Source organism: Oryx dammah, unplaced genomic scaffold (genome assembly GCF_014754425.2).
Source record: "Oryx dammah isolate SB20612 unplaced genomic scaffold, SCBI_Odam_1.1 HiC_scaffold_21, whole genome shotgun sequence".
NCBI lineage: Eukaryota > Metazoa > Chordata > Mammalia > Artiodactyla > Bovidae > Oryx > Oryx dammah.
Window position 1 is genome coordinate 24,358,138 of NW_024070205.1, and position 18,403 is coordinate 24,376,540.

Genomic DNA, 18,403 nt, shown 5'->3' on the forward strand with positions numbered 1-18,403 from the left:
AGTATACAGTATAAATAAAAAAACAGTTTAGGAAAGTGGATTTGTTCTGGACTTGTACTCTGAAATCCCTGTACAGTCAATACCAATTTTTCCAAATTGACCAAAGGTGGTTGATACAAAAAAGAGAGAGAGAGAGAGTTGGGTTTGTTCAAAAGAAGCTGCCCCAAAGAAAATGACCATTACTCCTAGTTCAAAACAAAACAACAAACTTGAAGGGTATTTTCCAGTTGGCCTTCAGATAGGTAAGAGTCGCTACAGAGGCATAGACCTTGACAGCTTGATTTCATGTTGTTAAAATACTCTCTAGGTGCATGGCTCTGGCCATATCTATGAGGTTTCAAGTGAGACTTCAGCCTGATCATGGTTTTAAGGTTGCCTTAGTATAAAGTAAGGTCTTGATTGCCTCTGAGACACCAATAGCTCTTGGTCCACATAAAACCAAAAATAGGAAATTGTTTCTCATATTATGCTTTCTATCTTTTCCCCACGGCCACCTGGATCCTTGTAGGAATTGATCCTCCCAAAGACATCACAATTAGCAATGTGACCAAGGACTCAGTTATGGTTTCCTGGAGCCCTCCCGTTGCACCTTTTGATTACTACCGAGTATCCTATCGGCCAACCCAAGGTAATACAGTTACTTGATTTCTCAAAGATGAATAGAACTTGGAACTGGATGAAGACTATTATGGCAGAACTAGCATATCCCAGGGGATATCACCCCCCTGCCTGCATTTTCCTCCTCTCTATAGCACGCTCCATCAGAATGACAGTGGGTAATGAGGAATAGCCAAGGAACCCAGAACATACCAGCTCCTCTCACAAAAGGCTTGATTATATTCACACAGGAAGCAGGCCCTTTACAGGTAGAGTGAACCTGGTAATCAGTCACCACTATCCAGACAGTGTAGTGAGAAACAAAGAACTCTAAAAGAATCTGCCAAGAGCCAGGGTCACATGCACTTTTCCGAGAGAATTAAAGTGAAAGTGAAGTAGCTCAGTCGTGTCCGACTCTTTGCGACCCCCGTGGACTGTAGCCTACCAGGCTCCTCCGCCCATGGGATTCTCCAGGCAAGGAGTGGGGTGCCATTTCCTTCTCCAGGGATCTTCCCGATGCTTTACCAACTGAGCCACCAGAGAAGTTGCAAAGAGTAGGGCACTACTGAGAGAATTAAAGTACAAGACTAAACCCCTGGGGGTGCCTGAAGATACCACAGTCATATGGAGGGAACTACTGTGATGGTGGTCCTGTTACTGCTGCTCCACCTAAGTTATGAGTCAGAAGAAATAGGGCCAGACCACACTTGCATCCTGCCAGCTCTTGCTGCTGCATGTGGAATTATTAAGGAAGTAGAGGGTACGCTTACTTCCAGTGAGTTGGGGGTATAATTTTCCGGATCTCTGGGCTGCATGGGCCAGTCTGCAGCCATGCTTTCTATACTACTTGAAGACCAGCTTGTTAGAAAATCACCTAATAGATAGTTTTTCCCCCCTTTGTTCTTAAGATCCTATACAATATGGGGGTGGGATCAGCATACAAGGTATCTTCAAATTCCAACATTCCCAGCCCCCTCTCTCCCAACTGGGTGCTGACCCTTGTGCTCATCTATCGGGCCTGCATGACAAAGTGCCCCTGGGAGATCCTGTATCATGAGCTGCATTGATGTGAGATCCATGGAACTTGACCTGTGGCTTCTGCTCTTACTTAGTAGGACGACTGGACAGCTCAGTGGTGCCCAACACGGTGACAGAATTCACCATCACCAAGCTATACCCAGCTACGGAATATGAAATCAGCCTCAACAGTGTGCGGGGAAGGGAGGAGAGTGAGCGGATCTGCACCCTTGTGCACACAGGTGGGCACATCTCCCCGTGGAGGGCCGAGGTGGGACCCCAGCTGAGGACCTGGGACCAACAGAAGTTATCCTGGCTAACTCAGAGGACACTGGTTCTGGGTTGGGGATGGGAGGTTGCCCTCCACGGTGGTCCTTGGACTCACAATTTGAAGCAATTGGCAAAGTTCCTCCCTTGGAGCTCCTCTGTAATACTAGGAGTTTAGAGAGTCACCCTCTAAGAGTCTTAACGGTTTAGGGCAGACATTTTCATGGTATTTCCAATATGAAAAGTAACCCTCCAAAGACTCATGACAGAAGTGAATTCCAGAATAGACATGTGATTCATCCTATCTAATTTTTTAAAAGACTCTGACAGGGAAACTTTACCTTAGAGAAAAAACAAAAGGAGTCTGTTATTCCAGTAACGACCCTTGGAATCATGAAACCCCTCATTCTACATGACCAGAACCACCAAGCAGCTGCATTTGCTTTTGCTTTATCATCCAGGGAGGAGGAGGGAGGTGCTTTTCTCTGGAAAAAACGATGGGCTTGAGAACAGGGCTCTGACAGCCCCTGCCCTGCCCTTCTTTTCCAACTCCTCAGCCAGCTCATCACACAAAACTAGGACAGGTTTTCCACAGAAATCATAAGAGGGAACAGTGAAAGTTTTGGTCCCAACCCCAGACGCAACTCTCAGTGACGATATAGTTCCTGTATATTGAAGCATATATTCAGTAGTGCACTGACCCAGCACATAGGAAGACATCCAGCTTGCCTCATTAAGAGAACACCTGGATTTCCTGAGGCTGTTTACTTCCCTCAGGGAATGAACGGTACTTCATGAATGAGAGCAACTTGGAATTCCTCACTGCTCTTGTAGCCCAGAAGGAGCATCTCTAAGGCCATGGCCAAAGAAATATTCCTTCAGAAACTCAAAAAGTCATTCATCTGAAGACATCACAGGACGTTCCCATCTTCCTCCCTGCTGTCCCTCCTTGCCTGTGACTACATACAGCACAGCCATGGTTTGGGTTCAGTCTTACCCTTCCTATCCAGACATCTATGACCATTAAAGTATCAACACATATTGACCTGAAAGGGATGCCCAGTGAGTGCAAAGAAACCCTCCTCGTCCATTCCTCTAAGTCTTAGAAATTCACATTAAAGAAATTAGGGTTTTTCTCAGTGAGGACAGTAAAATGGACTTCACGAGGCTCCAAACCCAAAAGTATAAGAGAACAACTTAGGTCAAAAACTCATTCCCTGGGCTCTTAGTCATAAGCAAGTATCTCTAAAGCATATATTCTATAGTGCACTGACCCAGCTTCCCTCCTTCAAGTTCAGGCAGAGCTATTTTGGCAACTCCCAACAACTAGATTACTCACAGAAATGTTTTATTTTGTTCTTTTGCTGTTGCTGTTGCTTTAGTGTGAGGTCTATGATTTTATAACTTTTGACAATGATTACTCCTCAAGGTCTCATGGTAGGTCTCAGAGAGGTCAAGCTAAATGTAGTCTCTTAAGATTTTTCTTCTTTGTTTCTTTTTGGAAGGTTGCATTTGAAGACCTTGTTCAAGGCATAGATTATGGACACAATTCAGATGTTAAAATTGTAAATGGTTGTTTCTTTGTTTTTTTTTTTTTCTGGATAATTTTTATTTTTTTTATTTTTTTAAATTTATTTATTTATTTATTTTTAATTTTTACTTTACAATTCTGTATTGTTTTTGGCATAGATTGACATGAATCCACCACAGGTGTACATGCATTCCCAAACATGAAAAAGGACATAGACAAGCAATAAGAGCCTTCAGTTAGGGAAGAGGGAGAGATTAATAGTATATCTGCTGCTGCTGCTAAGTCGCTTCAGTCATGTCTGACTCTGCGCAACCCCATAGAAGTCAGCCCACCAGGCTCCCCCGTCCCTAGGATTCTCCAGGCAAGAACACTGGAGTGGGTTGCCATTTCCTTCTCCAATGCGTGAAAGTGAAAGGTGAAAGTGAAGTCGCTCAGTCGTGTCCGACTCTTCGAGACCCCATGGACTGCAGCCTACCAGGCTCCTCCATCCATGGGATTTTCCAAGCAAGAGGACTGGAATGGGTTGCCATTTCCTTCTCCCAGGTCCCCAGAATTAAAATACATGACACATAGGTTGAGCTGATACCTAAACTACTGTAATAACCTGCATTTCTAAGATAAATCCCAACTTTATGAAAGAGAGGTGCAGTAAGGAAACGAGGCAGAGAACAGGAGCAGGAAAGAATCCACCTGCAATGTAAGAGATGAGGGTTCGATCCCTGGGTCGGAAAGGTCCCTTGGAGAAGGAAACGGCCACCCACTCCAGTATTCTTGCCTGGGGAACCCCATGGACAGAGGAGTCTGGTGGGCTACAGTCCATAGTGTCGCAAAGAGTCAGACACGACTGAAGCAACTAAACCACATGTGCAAGTGAGAATAAGAATATGGTGCTATGATGAACAAACTCTGGTCCTCAACAGGCACTCCTGGCTTTAAGCCTGGACCAAGTCCCTTGACTCTCTATGCCAAAAAAAGAACCCAGGACTCAGTACAGAGTCAGCCTTGTGAGTAGCAAAGCAAGAGTTCAATGAGCAGATATGACTTTAAAGGCAACCTGAGTCCCATTCTTCATTCCACAAGTATTTACTGAGCAACGTCTAAGTTCTAGGTGCTGGGGTTACTCCCTGACCTCATGGAACTCCCACCACACTTCCTGCAGTTCGTCAACAGAGACTGTTTCACATGGCATGCCCCTTCTATCAACATTTATGCAAGTAAAAAGAGCCTGGGAAGCATATTAGCTCATCGGCTACAAAAACATAACAGTTTTGATATATTCTTAGTTTCTCTATCTAGGTTTAAATGTCTAAAGCACAAGAGTCATACCTTGGAATCCCCCATAACACCCGACTGCTCTGCACATGTTAATGAATCGATTATAAAAAAAGATCTGAGAGTAATTAAGGGAGTGCTGAGTGCTTGAAAGGAAGGAGAAATGGGAGAAGGGGAAAGGGCTGTTGGAATCAGAAGGGGAGAAAGAAAAGAGGTCTTCATTCCCTTCATTATCTTGTGTCACACAGCGGCAGACACGCATTCTAGGTGAAACTACAGGAGACAGTTCTCTCCTCTTCCACAATGCAGTTCCTCTTACCTCTACCTGGTATTTTCCTATGTTGTTTCAGCCATGGACAATCCTGCGGATCTGACTGCTACCAACATCACCCCAACCGAAGCCCTGCTGCAGTGGAAGGCGCCCATGAGCGAAGTCGAGAACTACGTCATTGTTCTCACCCACTTTGCAGGTGGGTGTCTGCAGGTCAATGCATTACACAGGTGGGAATGGTGGGGATTGGGGCTGAAGACCAGTATGAAATTTGTTTTTAAATCTTTTTAATCTGAAAGAAAATTAGAAATTTCCCTGCTTTAATTTTACCATAAAGCCCTCAAGATAGCCCCCAAACTCTGTGAACTGTATCAACTATGGGAGTTGAGAAGTTAAATCTTAAAAGTACAAAAAGGGCATGTAACCAATACAGAGACAGAAGTAGCATTTGAATGACAAAACTCAGAATTTGCCTCAGAATGCTATGGGCAAGAAAGCTGACTTTTCTAGATATTTTACGAAGTGAGGAAAACACTAAAGGACCATCCATGGTAACAAGTGACAGAGGATTCAGAACTACTAAATTTTTCTGTCGCTTTGATCTTCTCTGCCCATATCCAACCCCAAAGGTTGAGCCAACATGAGATCTTGAGTTTTAATGCCTTCTTTGCCATACTTACTCACCTTAATGCTACTTGAAGTTGAATAGAGAAGCCCAAAGCAGAATGCTATTGAGTAGTTCAAGTGTCTAGGCCTAGGAAATTATTTCTCTGTCTAAATTATACATGTGCTCACAGAATATTGTGGGTTATAGGCAGGAATCCAGAGAACAAAGATATCAGAAGACAGAAGGCAGGCAGATGTCTTGATTTTCAAAAATGACAGATTAAGTCAATTCTGTAAGCTGCAAAGTAAACTGATTGTCAAAGCTTGGGAAAGGAGAAACCAAAACAGACTATTAAATAAGTTGGAAAGGAATTAATGATTACTACATACCAGCACAGGTTTGCAAAGTATGAGTTTTGCCCAAACCACTTTTTGCCCCCGTTTTTTCACTGGCAAATCTGCTAGCACATCAGTATCTCAGCAAGGCATTAGAATGCCCACCTCCCATTTAGATGGAAAACTGCATGGTGGATCACATTTGGAGTTACAGCTGATCGAATGACTGACCCTCCCCAGAGAATGAACATCATTACTGTGGATACATCCTAACCCTGCTGTGTGCATGCGCAAGCCATGTCAACCCTACCACCCCTCCCTACACATATGACCCTGCAATTCTAAATTCTCACCTGCCTTCTCAAGCCAACATGCATTTGCACATGTTCTTTCCTGTACCAGGAAACTCTTTCCCCACTTATCTACCTACTAAACTCATCCTTTAAGCCTCAGTTTCAACACAATCTCCTAGATCAAAGCTCTCATTATTCCCTTAAGGCACCTGCTCACAGATATAAAGCACAGAGTTCCATCATAGCAATTTCCATTCATTCAACAACTACTTTTGCTTTTCCTCCAAAGCACCATGCACTCTCTGAGACTACAACGATTCAAAGCAAAACACAAGTTCTTATCTTCAAAAAATTCACTTCTAGTAAGGATGCAGACAAGTAACGAGTTACAACACAATGTGGGCAGCGTCATGATGTGGGCAAGTACAAAACACCAGTCTGCCACACCTGATAGGCCACTATGATTTGGAGTGAGGGTGTGGAGGGGAAGAAAGAAGGCAGATCTTAGATCTGAGAAAAAGAGAAAAAGAAAAAGACGTGAATTCCAAGAAAAAGAGCAGCCTGTGGTGCATTTAGAGAGAAAGCTTGGAGAGTCTCAGCAACTGCCATAGTCGATGTGGCTGGAGCACTGACTATTGGCACCATGTTGCAAAGGAGATTAAAAAGATAGAGCCATTATATGAGCTCTTTCAAAGGGCTAGTTTAGATTTTAACTTGTTTGCATGCTTTTCTATGTCATTAGACCACAAAAAATTGAAACTTCAGCCCTGCCATTGTTTGGAGAAGTGCCCAGTAAACTCTATTAAATGCTGAATGACTCAGAAGTATTCTCAAGACACAATAAGAGGCTTGGCCTTGATCTAATGAACAGTTTTATGAACAGCTTGAATGAATATAGAAAAGATATGAATACAAAATTTATGTTTCAAACAAAACTGTGATTGTTAGAATCCAAATTCAGATATATTTTAGTAAACTGCAATGGTAGCCCCACACTCAGTCAACAAGGAAAAATGCAGTAGAAATGAATGCAAATCCCTTCCCTTGGGTGCAAAAAATCAACTACACAAGGTAAGCTTGGGAGGGGGTTATAAACATGATCTTTGATGATTTTTAATCTCAACCTATGATAACAGTATCCTAGGACCAGGGTTAATATACATACTTGGCACAAATAAAAGCAGAGTCTTAACCTGTTTCTTTCATTGTCAGCTCATCTCAATTATTGTTCTCAGTCCTCTTCTGAGTTTGCATTTCAGCAGGGACACTGATAAACAGTTCCTTGTTTAGAGAAAGGTGGCCAGGAATGTGACAGTTTTAGAATCATCTCATAAGATCCTCTGGAGACGGAAATGGCAACCCACTCCAGTATTCTTGCCTGGAAAATCCCATGGACAGAGGAGCCTGGCAGGCTACAGTCTATGGGGTTGCAAAGAGTCGGACACGACTAAGCGACTTCACTTTCTTTCACTTTCATACATGTAATGGGGGTTGGGCTGAATGCTCTTAGTCTAGAGGAGAGAAAACCTGATTAGGAATAGTGAAGGGCAGGAAGGAGTCATGAAACAAGAGATTTGGTTTATTCTAACTCCAGAGACTCAAGTAGATGTTATATGAAAGACTATCTGGCCTCCAAATAATTTCTCAATTATGATGAAAAACAAGATGAGAGGGAAGCTTTGTATGGAATATAATGCCAAGTTAAATAACCTCTAAAGGACTTTTTCCAAAATACTCTAACAGTGCATTTGAATAGTCTTGTTCAATCCTTATCCATATCCATCTGATTTTAGTTGCTGGAGAGACCATCCTGGTTGATGGGGACAGTGAGGAATTCCAGCTTGTTGACCTGCTTCCTAGGACCCACTACACTGTCACCATGTATGCCACCAGCGGGCCTCTCACCAGTGGTACCGTCAGTACCAACTTCTCTACCCGTGAGTACTCGAGTGGTTAGCTCCATGTCACTATCCTGGGAGGCCTTTATGGATCCTGAAAATGATCAGTTTCCAAGGGCTAGACTAGATTAGAGTCTATAGGTTTTGGACAATGCAGTTATGAGGTATTCTTATTTTAGTTAACTGCAGCCCAAACGCCAGTGAGAGTGGGCTGCAACTCTCTTCCTGAGTCTGGCTGAGAGCAGTAGAACCAGGTCAAGAGAGGCCAGTATTGGGAACGCATCTGGCCCATTAAAGTCTGATGGATACTAAAGGGCTTAATATCTGGGAGAGAATTGCCAGGTACAGTCATGGCCAGGAGAACAGTAGACAAAAGTGTACATGTGGCAATGATGTAAATTCAAGAGTGAACTCACAGACATGCAGATTTAACAACGTCATGATTTCAGACGGGACGATACCACATCCAGGCCCAGAGGACCAGGTGAGGGAAGAAGGGATAGCTTCAGTAATGATCATGACGCTGAATGATTACCTTCTGCCCAGGAAGGTATGCTTTATGCTCCTGTCCAAGCGAGAACTGGGGTCACCATGTGAGCAGCCCAGAGATCACATAGGTGGACAAACTGGTCCATATGCCTGGCATCAAAGAAGGAGGAGCTGGAGGGGTGCCCACTCCTCACATTTTCTCTTCTTTGCAGTCCTGGATGCTCCTGAAAATCTGACAGCTAGTGAAGTCACCAGACAAAGTGCCCTGATCTCCTGGCAGCCTCCCAGAGCAGAGATTGAAAACTACGTCTTGACCTACAAATCCACTGATGGAAGCCGCAAGGTGAGATTTTTCTGGAAGCAACCCACAAGGAGTAAGCCAAGTTTGCCATTACGGATACATAGCAGGCTGTTGAGGAAAGAGCACTCATCTGCAAGCCAGACATTTGCGTGGTAGTCTTGCCTCTGTTCTTACTCTCTGTGCAAGTTAAGGCAAAATATTCAACCTCTCTGAGCCTCAGTTTCTGCTCTAGGTAATAGGGGCATCTACCCTGCAACTTCACTCGGTTGTGGTTGATGCTGCCAATACCAGCTTCCAAGCCAATTAATAAGTACATAGTGTTGGAATGAATTTTCAGTAACAGGGCCATGCAAACATGAGCTGGATACCAAATTCGACAGTCTCATGTGCCTCTCGATAAGCACGATAAAGGCTCTGTCTATACAGCCCACAGTAAAGAGATCACAAATTTCTGTTTTAGGTGGTCAGTTGAAACAGGCCACCTATAGCACTGGTTGTCAAATGTTTGTTAACAGTGGAATCCTTTTTTTTTTTTTTGTAAAGTGAAATCATATTCAGAAACCAAATAAACAGAATAGGTTTCAATAGAGCTGGTCTGCAGGTATGGAAGAGGGAGGCCTAGGTTCCTCCTTCATCACACCTCCAGGAGACCCCATGTGATCTGAAAACCACAGAGTTCAATAACCCATGGCTAAGCTTGTCCAGTGTGCATCCATGGGAGGGGAGCTGGCGTCAGTCCCACATAGGATATGTTCTCTCTGCTTATTGGAACATCTTCTCCTTACATGATGTGCAATAAAAATGGTTACAGTAATAGTGACCACAGGGTCTGGACTTCCCTTCCCTGCCCCCCTCCATGGTGAGCCCTCTGCTCCCCACCTTCCACCTCCCTCCCCTGGTTCATCCTGCAGGAGCTGATAGTGGATGCGGAGGACACGTGGATCCGACTGGAGGGCCTGTCGGAGAGCACAGACTACACGGTGCTCCTGCAGGCGGCCCAGGACACGGAGCGGAGCAGCATCACCTCCACTGCCTTCGCCACAGGTGAGAGGGGTACCTCCACCCTGCCGTCTCCTCCTCCCCTACATAGCACTGGGCTCCTCAGCAGCCTCTGCTGAGACTTGGCCAGGGAGGAGCCCATCAGAGAAACTCAATTGCCTCTTCTTGCAAAGGAAAATAATTACTTTCCCCTACTCCTGCCTTCCCCCACTGCCATGGCCCTGCCAGAAACTTCTCGCTACCGACGCAACCAGAGGAACCAGCAGCACAAATTCCTGGTCCTCCTGCACCAACTAAATGCACCAAGTAAGAGAGCAGGCTCCTGTGCAGGTTTTCTGCATGGTTTTTCTAGCACAGCTTGTCCTTCCCTCCTTCCTGCCTCTGCTCTCTGTAAAAGCCGCACAAATAAAGCCCCAGTATGAAGTGTACAGTTCTCCATCCACAAAGCACTTCTGCATTTCTATGGTCTCAACCCATTCTTTTACAGCAGCTGGTAAGAAGGGTCTTATTATCCCCATTCACCTCAGATGATGAAATTTAGGTGCCTGGAAATCAAATGACTTACATGGTAGTAAGTGCTGGGTCAGAACTTGAACCAAGGTCTTCCACTTCTAAATCCAGCATTCCTTCTGACTTCCTTCATCTAAGTATTGGGTTGGTCATAAAGTTTCTTCAGGTTTTTCCGTCTCATTGTACAGAAAAACCCAAATGAACTTTTTGGCTAACCCAATATCAGCAGGAGATACTGGAAATACCCTTAAAGGGTGAAAAGCGAAGTGAAATTGTTAGTCACTCAGTCATGTCTGACTCTTTGCGACCCCATGGACTGCAGTCTACACACTCCTCTGTCCATGGAATTCTCCAGGCAGGAAGACTAGCGTGGGTTGCCATTCCCTTCTCCAGAGGGTCTTCCTGATCCAGGGATAGAAGCCAAGACTCCTGCATCACAGGCAGAATCGTTACTGTCTGAGTCACCAGGAAACCCCACCTTAAGGGGTAAGGTTGGTCTAATGTGTACAACAGGAAATAAACTAACACCTGATATTTGAGGGCTGTTTGACAGGCACTGTTATAACAGTATTATGTATTCTAACTTTATCCTCATGGCAGTCTATGAGGTATGTTCTAGTATCCTTATTTACAGATATGGAAACTGGGCCAAAGAGAGATGAGGTGACTCACCCAAGATCCCATAGCTCTCAGGTAGGACAGCTGGGGTTGACCCCAGGGGTGCTAGCTCTGCGGTCTGCGTTGTTAACAACCCTTGCTGCCACTTTCCGTGGTGCCTGTCTGCAGCCTATAACACAGTGCTGCCCTGTCCAGACTGTGTCCTCCGTCTCCCCATATTTAGAGGAGGGTGGCTGTACACCAGGTGGGGCAAGTGTTCTGTGAGTCACTCAGTCGTGTCCAACTCTTTGCAAACCCATAGACAGCAGCCCATCAGGCTCCCCCGTCCCTGGGATTCTCCAGGCAAGAACCCTGGAGTGAGTTGCCATTTCCTTCTCCAACGCGTAAAAGTGAAGCCGCTCAGTCGTGTCCAACTCCTAGCGACCCCATGGACTGCAGCCCACCAGGCTCCTCCCGTGGAATTTTCCAGGCAAGAGTACTGGAGTGGGGTGCCATGGCCTTCTCCACCTCCCCAACTAGACTTGTTCTGAAAGATAAAGCAGGGCACTGGCTCAAATACACCCAAATAGCACTAGTGATTCCGTAGGGTAGTGAAATTATGACTGAGTCCCCCTTTTCCTTCCTTTTTATACTTTTCAATATCTTTCAAAGTGTTGACAATGAGCATGATATTCAGAAAAATGATTTTTAATTAAAACATAAAAATAAACCTTGGTGACTCAATGAAGACATGTATCCAACACAGGTCTTTGAAAAGCAGAATTTGGAGGACACTTGATCTCTTTTATGGGCTGAAGTCAAGTAAGCTCAAGCTCCATGACTTTCTAGAGGTGTCTTACCTCAGAACCACCGTGTCACCATCTTGCTCAAGCCCTTCCCTGCACATTCACAAGTTAATTAAAGGGTCCTCCAGGGCTTCCCTTCTCAAGCCACCACCCAAGACCCAGGGATTGGAGCTTTTCACTGAATTAAAATTTTCCTTCCCCTAAAAAGGACACAGATGACAGAAACATAAACAAAGCCCCTGATCTGCATATGTATTAGGTCTAAACTACTCATTTCATTCCCCAAATGCATGGGTTTCACTGCTTGCTCAGTGTAGTGTGAGCTTTCAATTCCCATCCTAGTAACACCACAGCTAGTGGTGCTGGGCAGGATGACAATAGCCTGGGGTTTCTGCAGTATCTTGCAGCTGTGCCTTGCTCCGTATCCACCTGGATTGTAAGAGCATGCCAGATTCCGTGCCCTCCGCTGGCCTCTGTTAGATGAAGTCACCCCCAAAGGGTGCGCAACAGTTTGAGTCTAGAATCCCAAATCCAGCTGGGGGCCCAGTAACGACCAGTGAACAGAGGGTTGACAATTTGTGGAAATCTGGGATGGATCCCAGGGTAGTGGCTTTGTTCTGTGGACAGCACAGAGGGACCATCACAGTGTATTTAGGTGTTTGTTATTTTTGTGAGACTTCACTAGACACTGAGCCCCCCCAGCATGCCCAGTAACCCCCCTGAAAAGGAGAGCGCTGAAGAGCCCACTTGCCTGTAACATCAGTGTAATTACTACCCAAGTTGTTCCATGCAGTTTGGGGAACCAGAGACGGACTTACCACTACAACTACAGTGGTGCATGGCAAAGAGGGGTCTATGTCTAGAAGTTTTCACAGTTTCCCTGGAAAGCTCAAATTTAAATCTCAATCACCGATGCATCCCAAACCCACTGAAATGACCAGTGGCATAGTGACAATCCAGGGACAGAAGCAATGCATAAGACATCACCTCACACGAAGCTGGGCACATAGCAGACATAATAAATGGTGGTTAGAGGAACAGATAAATCCCAGGTGCAGAGCTCAGGAAGAGGGGTTTCTGATGAAAAAGCTGTAGGAGGAGATTTTCAGTACCCCTTACAGGGACAGCCCATGCAAAGAGGGACTGCTTACAGAGTATGATGCCCGTGTCTCTCTGATCGCAGGCTCTTTCTGCCACCTCACATGCAGATTGCCTCAAATGAATTACACAGAGCTTACAGAGTCATTTGCATGTCAATACTTTTTTTAAGATTCAAAGCAACTGACACAGTAAATTTTATAGTTTACATGATGACAGGCTCTGGACAAAATGAAGACACAATGGACACAGTCACCAGAAAGTTTTGATAATATTTTTAATTAATTTTTATTGGAGTGCAATTGCTTTACAATGTTGTGTTAGTTTCCGCTGTACAGCAAAGCAAATCATTTATACATATACATATATCCACTCTTAGATTCTTTTCCCAAGAGGTCATTACAGAATATTGAGCAGAGTTCCCTGTGCTATTATTATTAGTTCTTATTAGTTATCAAATGGCAAGCCACTCCAGTATTCTAACCCACTCCAGTATTCTTGCCTGGGAAATCCCATGGACAGAGGAGCCTGGTGGGCTACAGTCCATAGGATTGCAAAGAGTCAGACACAACTGAGTGACTAACACACATAGTGTGTATATGTCAATCCCAATCTCCAAATTCATCCCCCACCTTCTCTCCCCCTTGTTAACCATAAGTTTGTTTTCTATATCTGTGACTCTCTTTCTGTTTTGTAAATATATTCATTGATACCATTTTTTTGGATTCCACATATAAGTGCTATCATATGATATTTGTCTTTGTCTGACTTACTTCACTCAACATGACAATCTCTAGCCCATCCATGTCACTGCAAATGGCATTATTTTGTTCTTTTTATGGCTTAATAATATTCCATTCGAGGTAGATATATGTCTCTCACACCTTCTTTCTCCATTCCTCCACTGATGGACATTTAGGTTGCTTCCATGCCTGGCTATTGTAAACAGTGCTGCAGTGGACTTTGGGGTACATGAAATGGGACCTAATTAAACTTAAAGGCTTTTGCACAGAAAAATAAACCATAAATAAAATGAAAAGACAACCCACAGAATGGGAGAAAATATTTGCAAATGAAGCGACCAACAAGGGATTAATCTCCAAAATATACAAACAGCTCATGCAGCTTATTATATTTAAAAAAATTCCAATCAAGAAATGGGCAGAAGATCTAAATAGACATTTCTCCAAAGAAGATATACAGATGGCCAAAAGGCACATAAAAAGATGCTCAACATCACCACTTATCAGAGAAATGCAAATCAAATCAAAACTACAATGAGGTACCACCTCACTGGTCAGCTTGGCAATCATCAAAAAATACAAGCAATAAATGCTAAAGAGGGTGTCAGGGAAAGGGAATCTTTCCTCCTGGAGAAAACTATAATTTGAAAATATGCATGTCAGTATTAATGAGTGCTCATTGCCTGTGCCATGCCCTCCCCCTTCTCCTAAATCCCTCACCAAAAAAGCAAATTTTCTTAGAGATGAAGAGGATACAAGTGTATGACCTTCCTAAGTGTAGGAGTGGAGATGTTACCAAGAAGAAAAGGACTGGGGTTTACTTGACAGGTGACATGAGCTAGACTCCTTGAGGATGAGTCTGGGGGTGGGGTGGGGGGAAAGAGGCCTCCAAAGATCCCCTGGAGAAGGAAACAGCTAACCACTCCAGTATTCTGGCCTGGAGAATTCCATGGGCTGTATAGTCCATGGGGTTGGAAGGAGTTGGACATGACTGAATGACTTTCACTTTCACTGGGCACCTGGGCATCCAGGTGTTTCTCATCCCAGAAGTCCCCTGTCTGCCCTGGATATCTCCTGACATCCCCTGAGAGTGGACTTCCTCTGGGAAAAGTGGTTGGAGCAGCAGTGCCGCGGGCCTGATTGTGCAATTCTGAGTTCCCCACCCTCTGCTGACATGAAGCACATTCTAACCCATCCTTTCCCTGCCCCTCCAGCAGGACCAGAGCATACTCCCCGCACACCCTTGAAGCCATGTGCAGCACCCTGCAAGCTCCATCTGCAGCATCCTTTAAAAAGAGAGAGAGAAAGAGAGAGGAGAGAAAGAAACAAAAACAAAGAGCAGAGTTATCTTCACTTACTCGAAAGATTGAAGGGCTGCCCTCCTGAACCCCATGAATCACTCCTGCTGAGCAAGAGATCTGAGGAACACCAGGAATGATGGATTTATAGGCTAATTTCATTCTAGTAACTGACACCCTTTCTGACTTCACTAATAGTACCTGAACTTCCACTTAGCAGTATTCTGTTCTTAGACTGATCTCAGCTGATTGTTCTAAGTGTTTTTTATGTCGTGTCTTAGGGAACAAAAGAGTCTAAGGCTGGACCCCAAAGTGGCCTCCATCCACTGAAAACCCTCATCTTATCCTGGGTGGGCCAAGCAAAGAGAACTCATTGCATGCAGATGCCAATTTAATGGTTTAGGAAAAAGTTGAGATGTTAAAAAAATAATATAAGAGAGGAAAAAAGAAAAGAACTGGCTCCCACAAAACCTCAAAAAAGTCCTTTGATCAAGATGTCTCTTCTCATTGCATTCCTGCCATATAATATAAGCCCATTTCATTGTTTCCATCATGTTAATAGCTTCCTGTCCTCTTGTCTCTGGTGTTTGCACAAGACTCTGGGGGGAATTAAATACAAGTAGTATGGAAGAGAAAAAAAAATATGGATACATTATTTATAATTTACTGTCGCCTGAAATTTCATCCAAGGTCTACTTGTCTTTTAGAGACATGAATATAAATGAGGAAACAAATATTCCCCACAGAGCAACAGGGACTTGGTGAAATGATCTTCCGAGAAGCAGATTTCATTGTCTATTTTAATACTATAAGGAGCAAACAAGGCGCTCACTAAAGCTTGTCCTCGGAGACAGTGAACACTATAAAATAGGTTGTCTTGACCTTGAGGTTAAGCGAAGACAATCATTTTCGGAGGCACCCAGAGATGGGTAATGAGAAGTTTTCTTTACTGCCTTCACTCCGTCCCTGCTCTCCCAGCAGCCAGACTAAGCTGCTCTCTGGGGCTTTTCAGGGAAACTCCTAGAGTGTGATCTAACATGAGCTTCATTTTCTGAGGTTGTGAAAATTAATGAAGATGGGCAAACCCTGGGTTCTGGGACAACAGACGATGGGTCATGCAAGTAAGTCCATATCATTATCAGTGGGGAAGGAGAGCATGATGACCACTATTCATTGCAATCTATTCCTATCTATGCCATATTTCCCCTCACCTAAGTAGGACACTGAAGGGACTTGTCTCCACTACTTAGAAACAGCTTGACTTCTTGCTGTTGAAACGAGCAGACCCCGGAAAGGAGAGGCCCACATTCTCCTTTCTTTGGGACCTGGATTTGAAGAAGGTGGTAGGGCTCTAAATGTCCCATCTGAACACACCATTCCCATGCATGCCCACCATGGGTAGACGGATGGGTGTCAGATGAGAGGTCTGAATTAATCATACCACACAGTTTATCACATATGACCAGCGTCAGTCTCCAACAAGGTCCCTCTCTGTTTATTCATCTATTTCTGTTTACCTACCATCTTTTCTTTCACCTTTCATATGGAGCCATTTTGATGTGCTAAATTTGTAAACTTGTGTTGTGTATTTTTTAAATGTATTTTTGAAATGTTGCCTTAAGTATATTTTAAATGTATGTCAATGTTATTAGATTGCATAACTCATTCTCTATTCTATTTTTTTGCTCAGCACCATTTTTAAGATCCATCTATGTTGTTTTAATGTTTTCCCTGGTGGCTCAGACATCTGGTAAAGAATCTGCCTGCAATGCAGGAAACCCGGGTTCAATCTCTGGGTCAGGAAGATCCCCTGTAGAAGGAAATGGCAACCCACTCCAGTAGTATTGCCTGGAGAATTCCATGGACAGAGGAGCCTGGCGGGCTACAATCCATGGTGTCACAGACAGTTGGACAAGACTAACCCTGGTCTTGCACACACTGTTATACATGTATAAAATCATATGTTTCCAACCATTGCAAAATATTGCACGGTGTGCACACATTGTGTTTTACCTCTTCATTTTCCTGAAGATGAACATCACGTTGTCTCTAGTCTCCCTCCACCATAAATGGTACTATAGTAAATACCACATCAGTTCAGTTCAGTAGCTCAGTCATGTCCAACTCTTTGTGACCCCATGAACCACAGCATGCCAAGCCTTCCTGTCCATCACCAACTCCCGGAGTTTACCCAAACTCATGTCCATTGAGTTGGTGATGTCATCCAACCATCTCATCCTCTGTCATCCCCTTTTCCTCCTGCCCTCAATCTTTCCCAGCATCAGGGTCTTTTCAAATGAGTCAGCTCTTTGCATCAGGTGGCCAAAGTATTAGAGTTTCAGCTTCAACATCAGTCCTTCCAATAAACATCCAGAACTGATCTCCTTTAGGATAGACAGGTTGGATCTCCTTGCAGTCTAAGGGATCTCAAGAGTCTTCTCCAACACCACAGTTCAAAAACATCAATTCTTCAGTGCTCAGCTTTCTTTATAGTCTAACTCTCATATCCATACATGACTACTGGAAAAACAATAGCCTTGACTAGACAGACCTTTGTTGACAAAGTAATGTCTCTGCTTTTTAATATACTGTTTAGGTTGGTCATAACTTTCCTTCCAAAGAGTAAGCGTCTTTTAATTTCATGGCTGCAGTCACCATCTGCAGTGATTTTGAAGCCCCCCAAAATAAAGTCTGACACTGTTTCCACTGTTTCCCCATCTATTTGCCATGAAGTGATGGGACCAGATGCCATGATCTTCGTTTTCTGAATGTTGAGCTTTAAGCCAACTTTTTCACTCTCCTCTTTCGCTTTCATCAAGAGGCTCTTTAGTTCTTCTTCAATTTCTGCCATAAGGGTGGTATCATCTGCGTATCTGAGGTTATTGATATTTCTCCCGGCAATCTTGATTGCAGCTTGTGCTTCATCCAGCCCAGCATTTCTCATGATGTACTCTGCATAGAAGTTAAATAAGCAGGGTGACAATATACAGCCTTGACGTACTCCTTTTCTTATTTTAAACCAGTCAGTTGTTCCATATCCAGTACTAACTGTTGCTTCCTGACCTGCATACAGGTTTCCCAAGAGGCAGGTTAGGTGGTCTGGGATTCCCATCTCTTTCAGAATTTTCCACAGTTTATTGTGATCCACACAGTCAAAGGCTTTGGCATAGTCAATAAAGCAGAAATAGATGTTTTACATGTCCACATATAAATCACTGAGGCAATACCTTTGGGATATATGTATCCAGAAGAGAACTGTTGGGTCTTAGGGTATGTGTTTATTTGGCTTAACTAAGTACTGCTCTGCTGAATGGTTGTACTGGTCTACACTGCCTCCAACAATGCACAAAGGATCCTGTTTTCTAATGATATACACCATTCCTGATGACTTGACATGATCCAGCTTTGTGATCACTGTTCTAGTTGAACTTCATTAAATAATGTTTGTTTTTTTAAACATCTCTTCAAATGCTT

At 43.9% G+C, this 18,403-nt stretch overlaps 1 protein-coding gene across 1 annotated transcript in view; it reads left to right on the forward strand.

Moving 5' to 3' along the window:
- TNR (tenascin R) overlaps positions 1-18,403 on the forward strand; it is a 93,591-nt gene that overhangs the window by 48,091 nt on the left and 27,097 nt on the right. The window contains exons 11-16 of the mRNA XM_040263923.1: positions 509-628; positions 1,710-1,856; positions 5,035-5,154; positions 7,984-8,127; positions 8,790-8,920; positions 9,790-9,922. Coding sequence (XP_040119857.1) covers positions 509-628; positions 1,710-1,856; positions 5,035-5,154; positions 7,984-8,127; positions 8,790-8,920; positions 9,790-9,922 — 795 coding nt within the window. The remainder of the gene's footprint in view (positions 1-508; positions 629-1,709; positions 1,857-5,034; positions 5,155-7,983; positions 8,128-8,789; positions 8,921-9,789; positions 9,923-18,403) is intronic.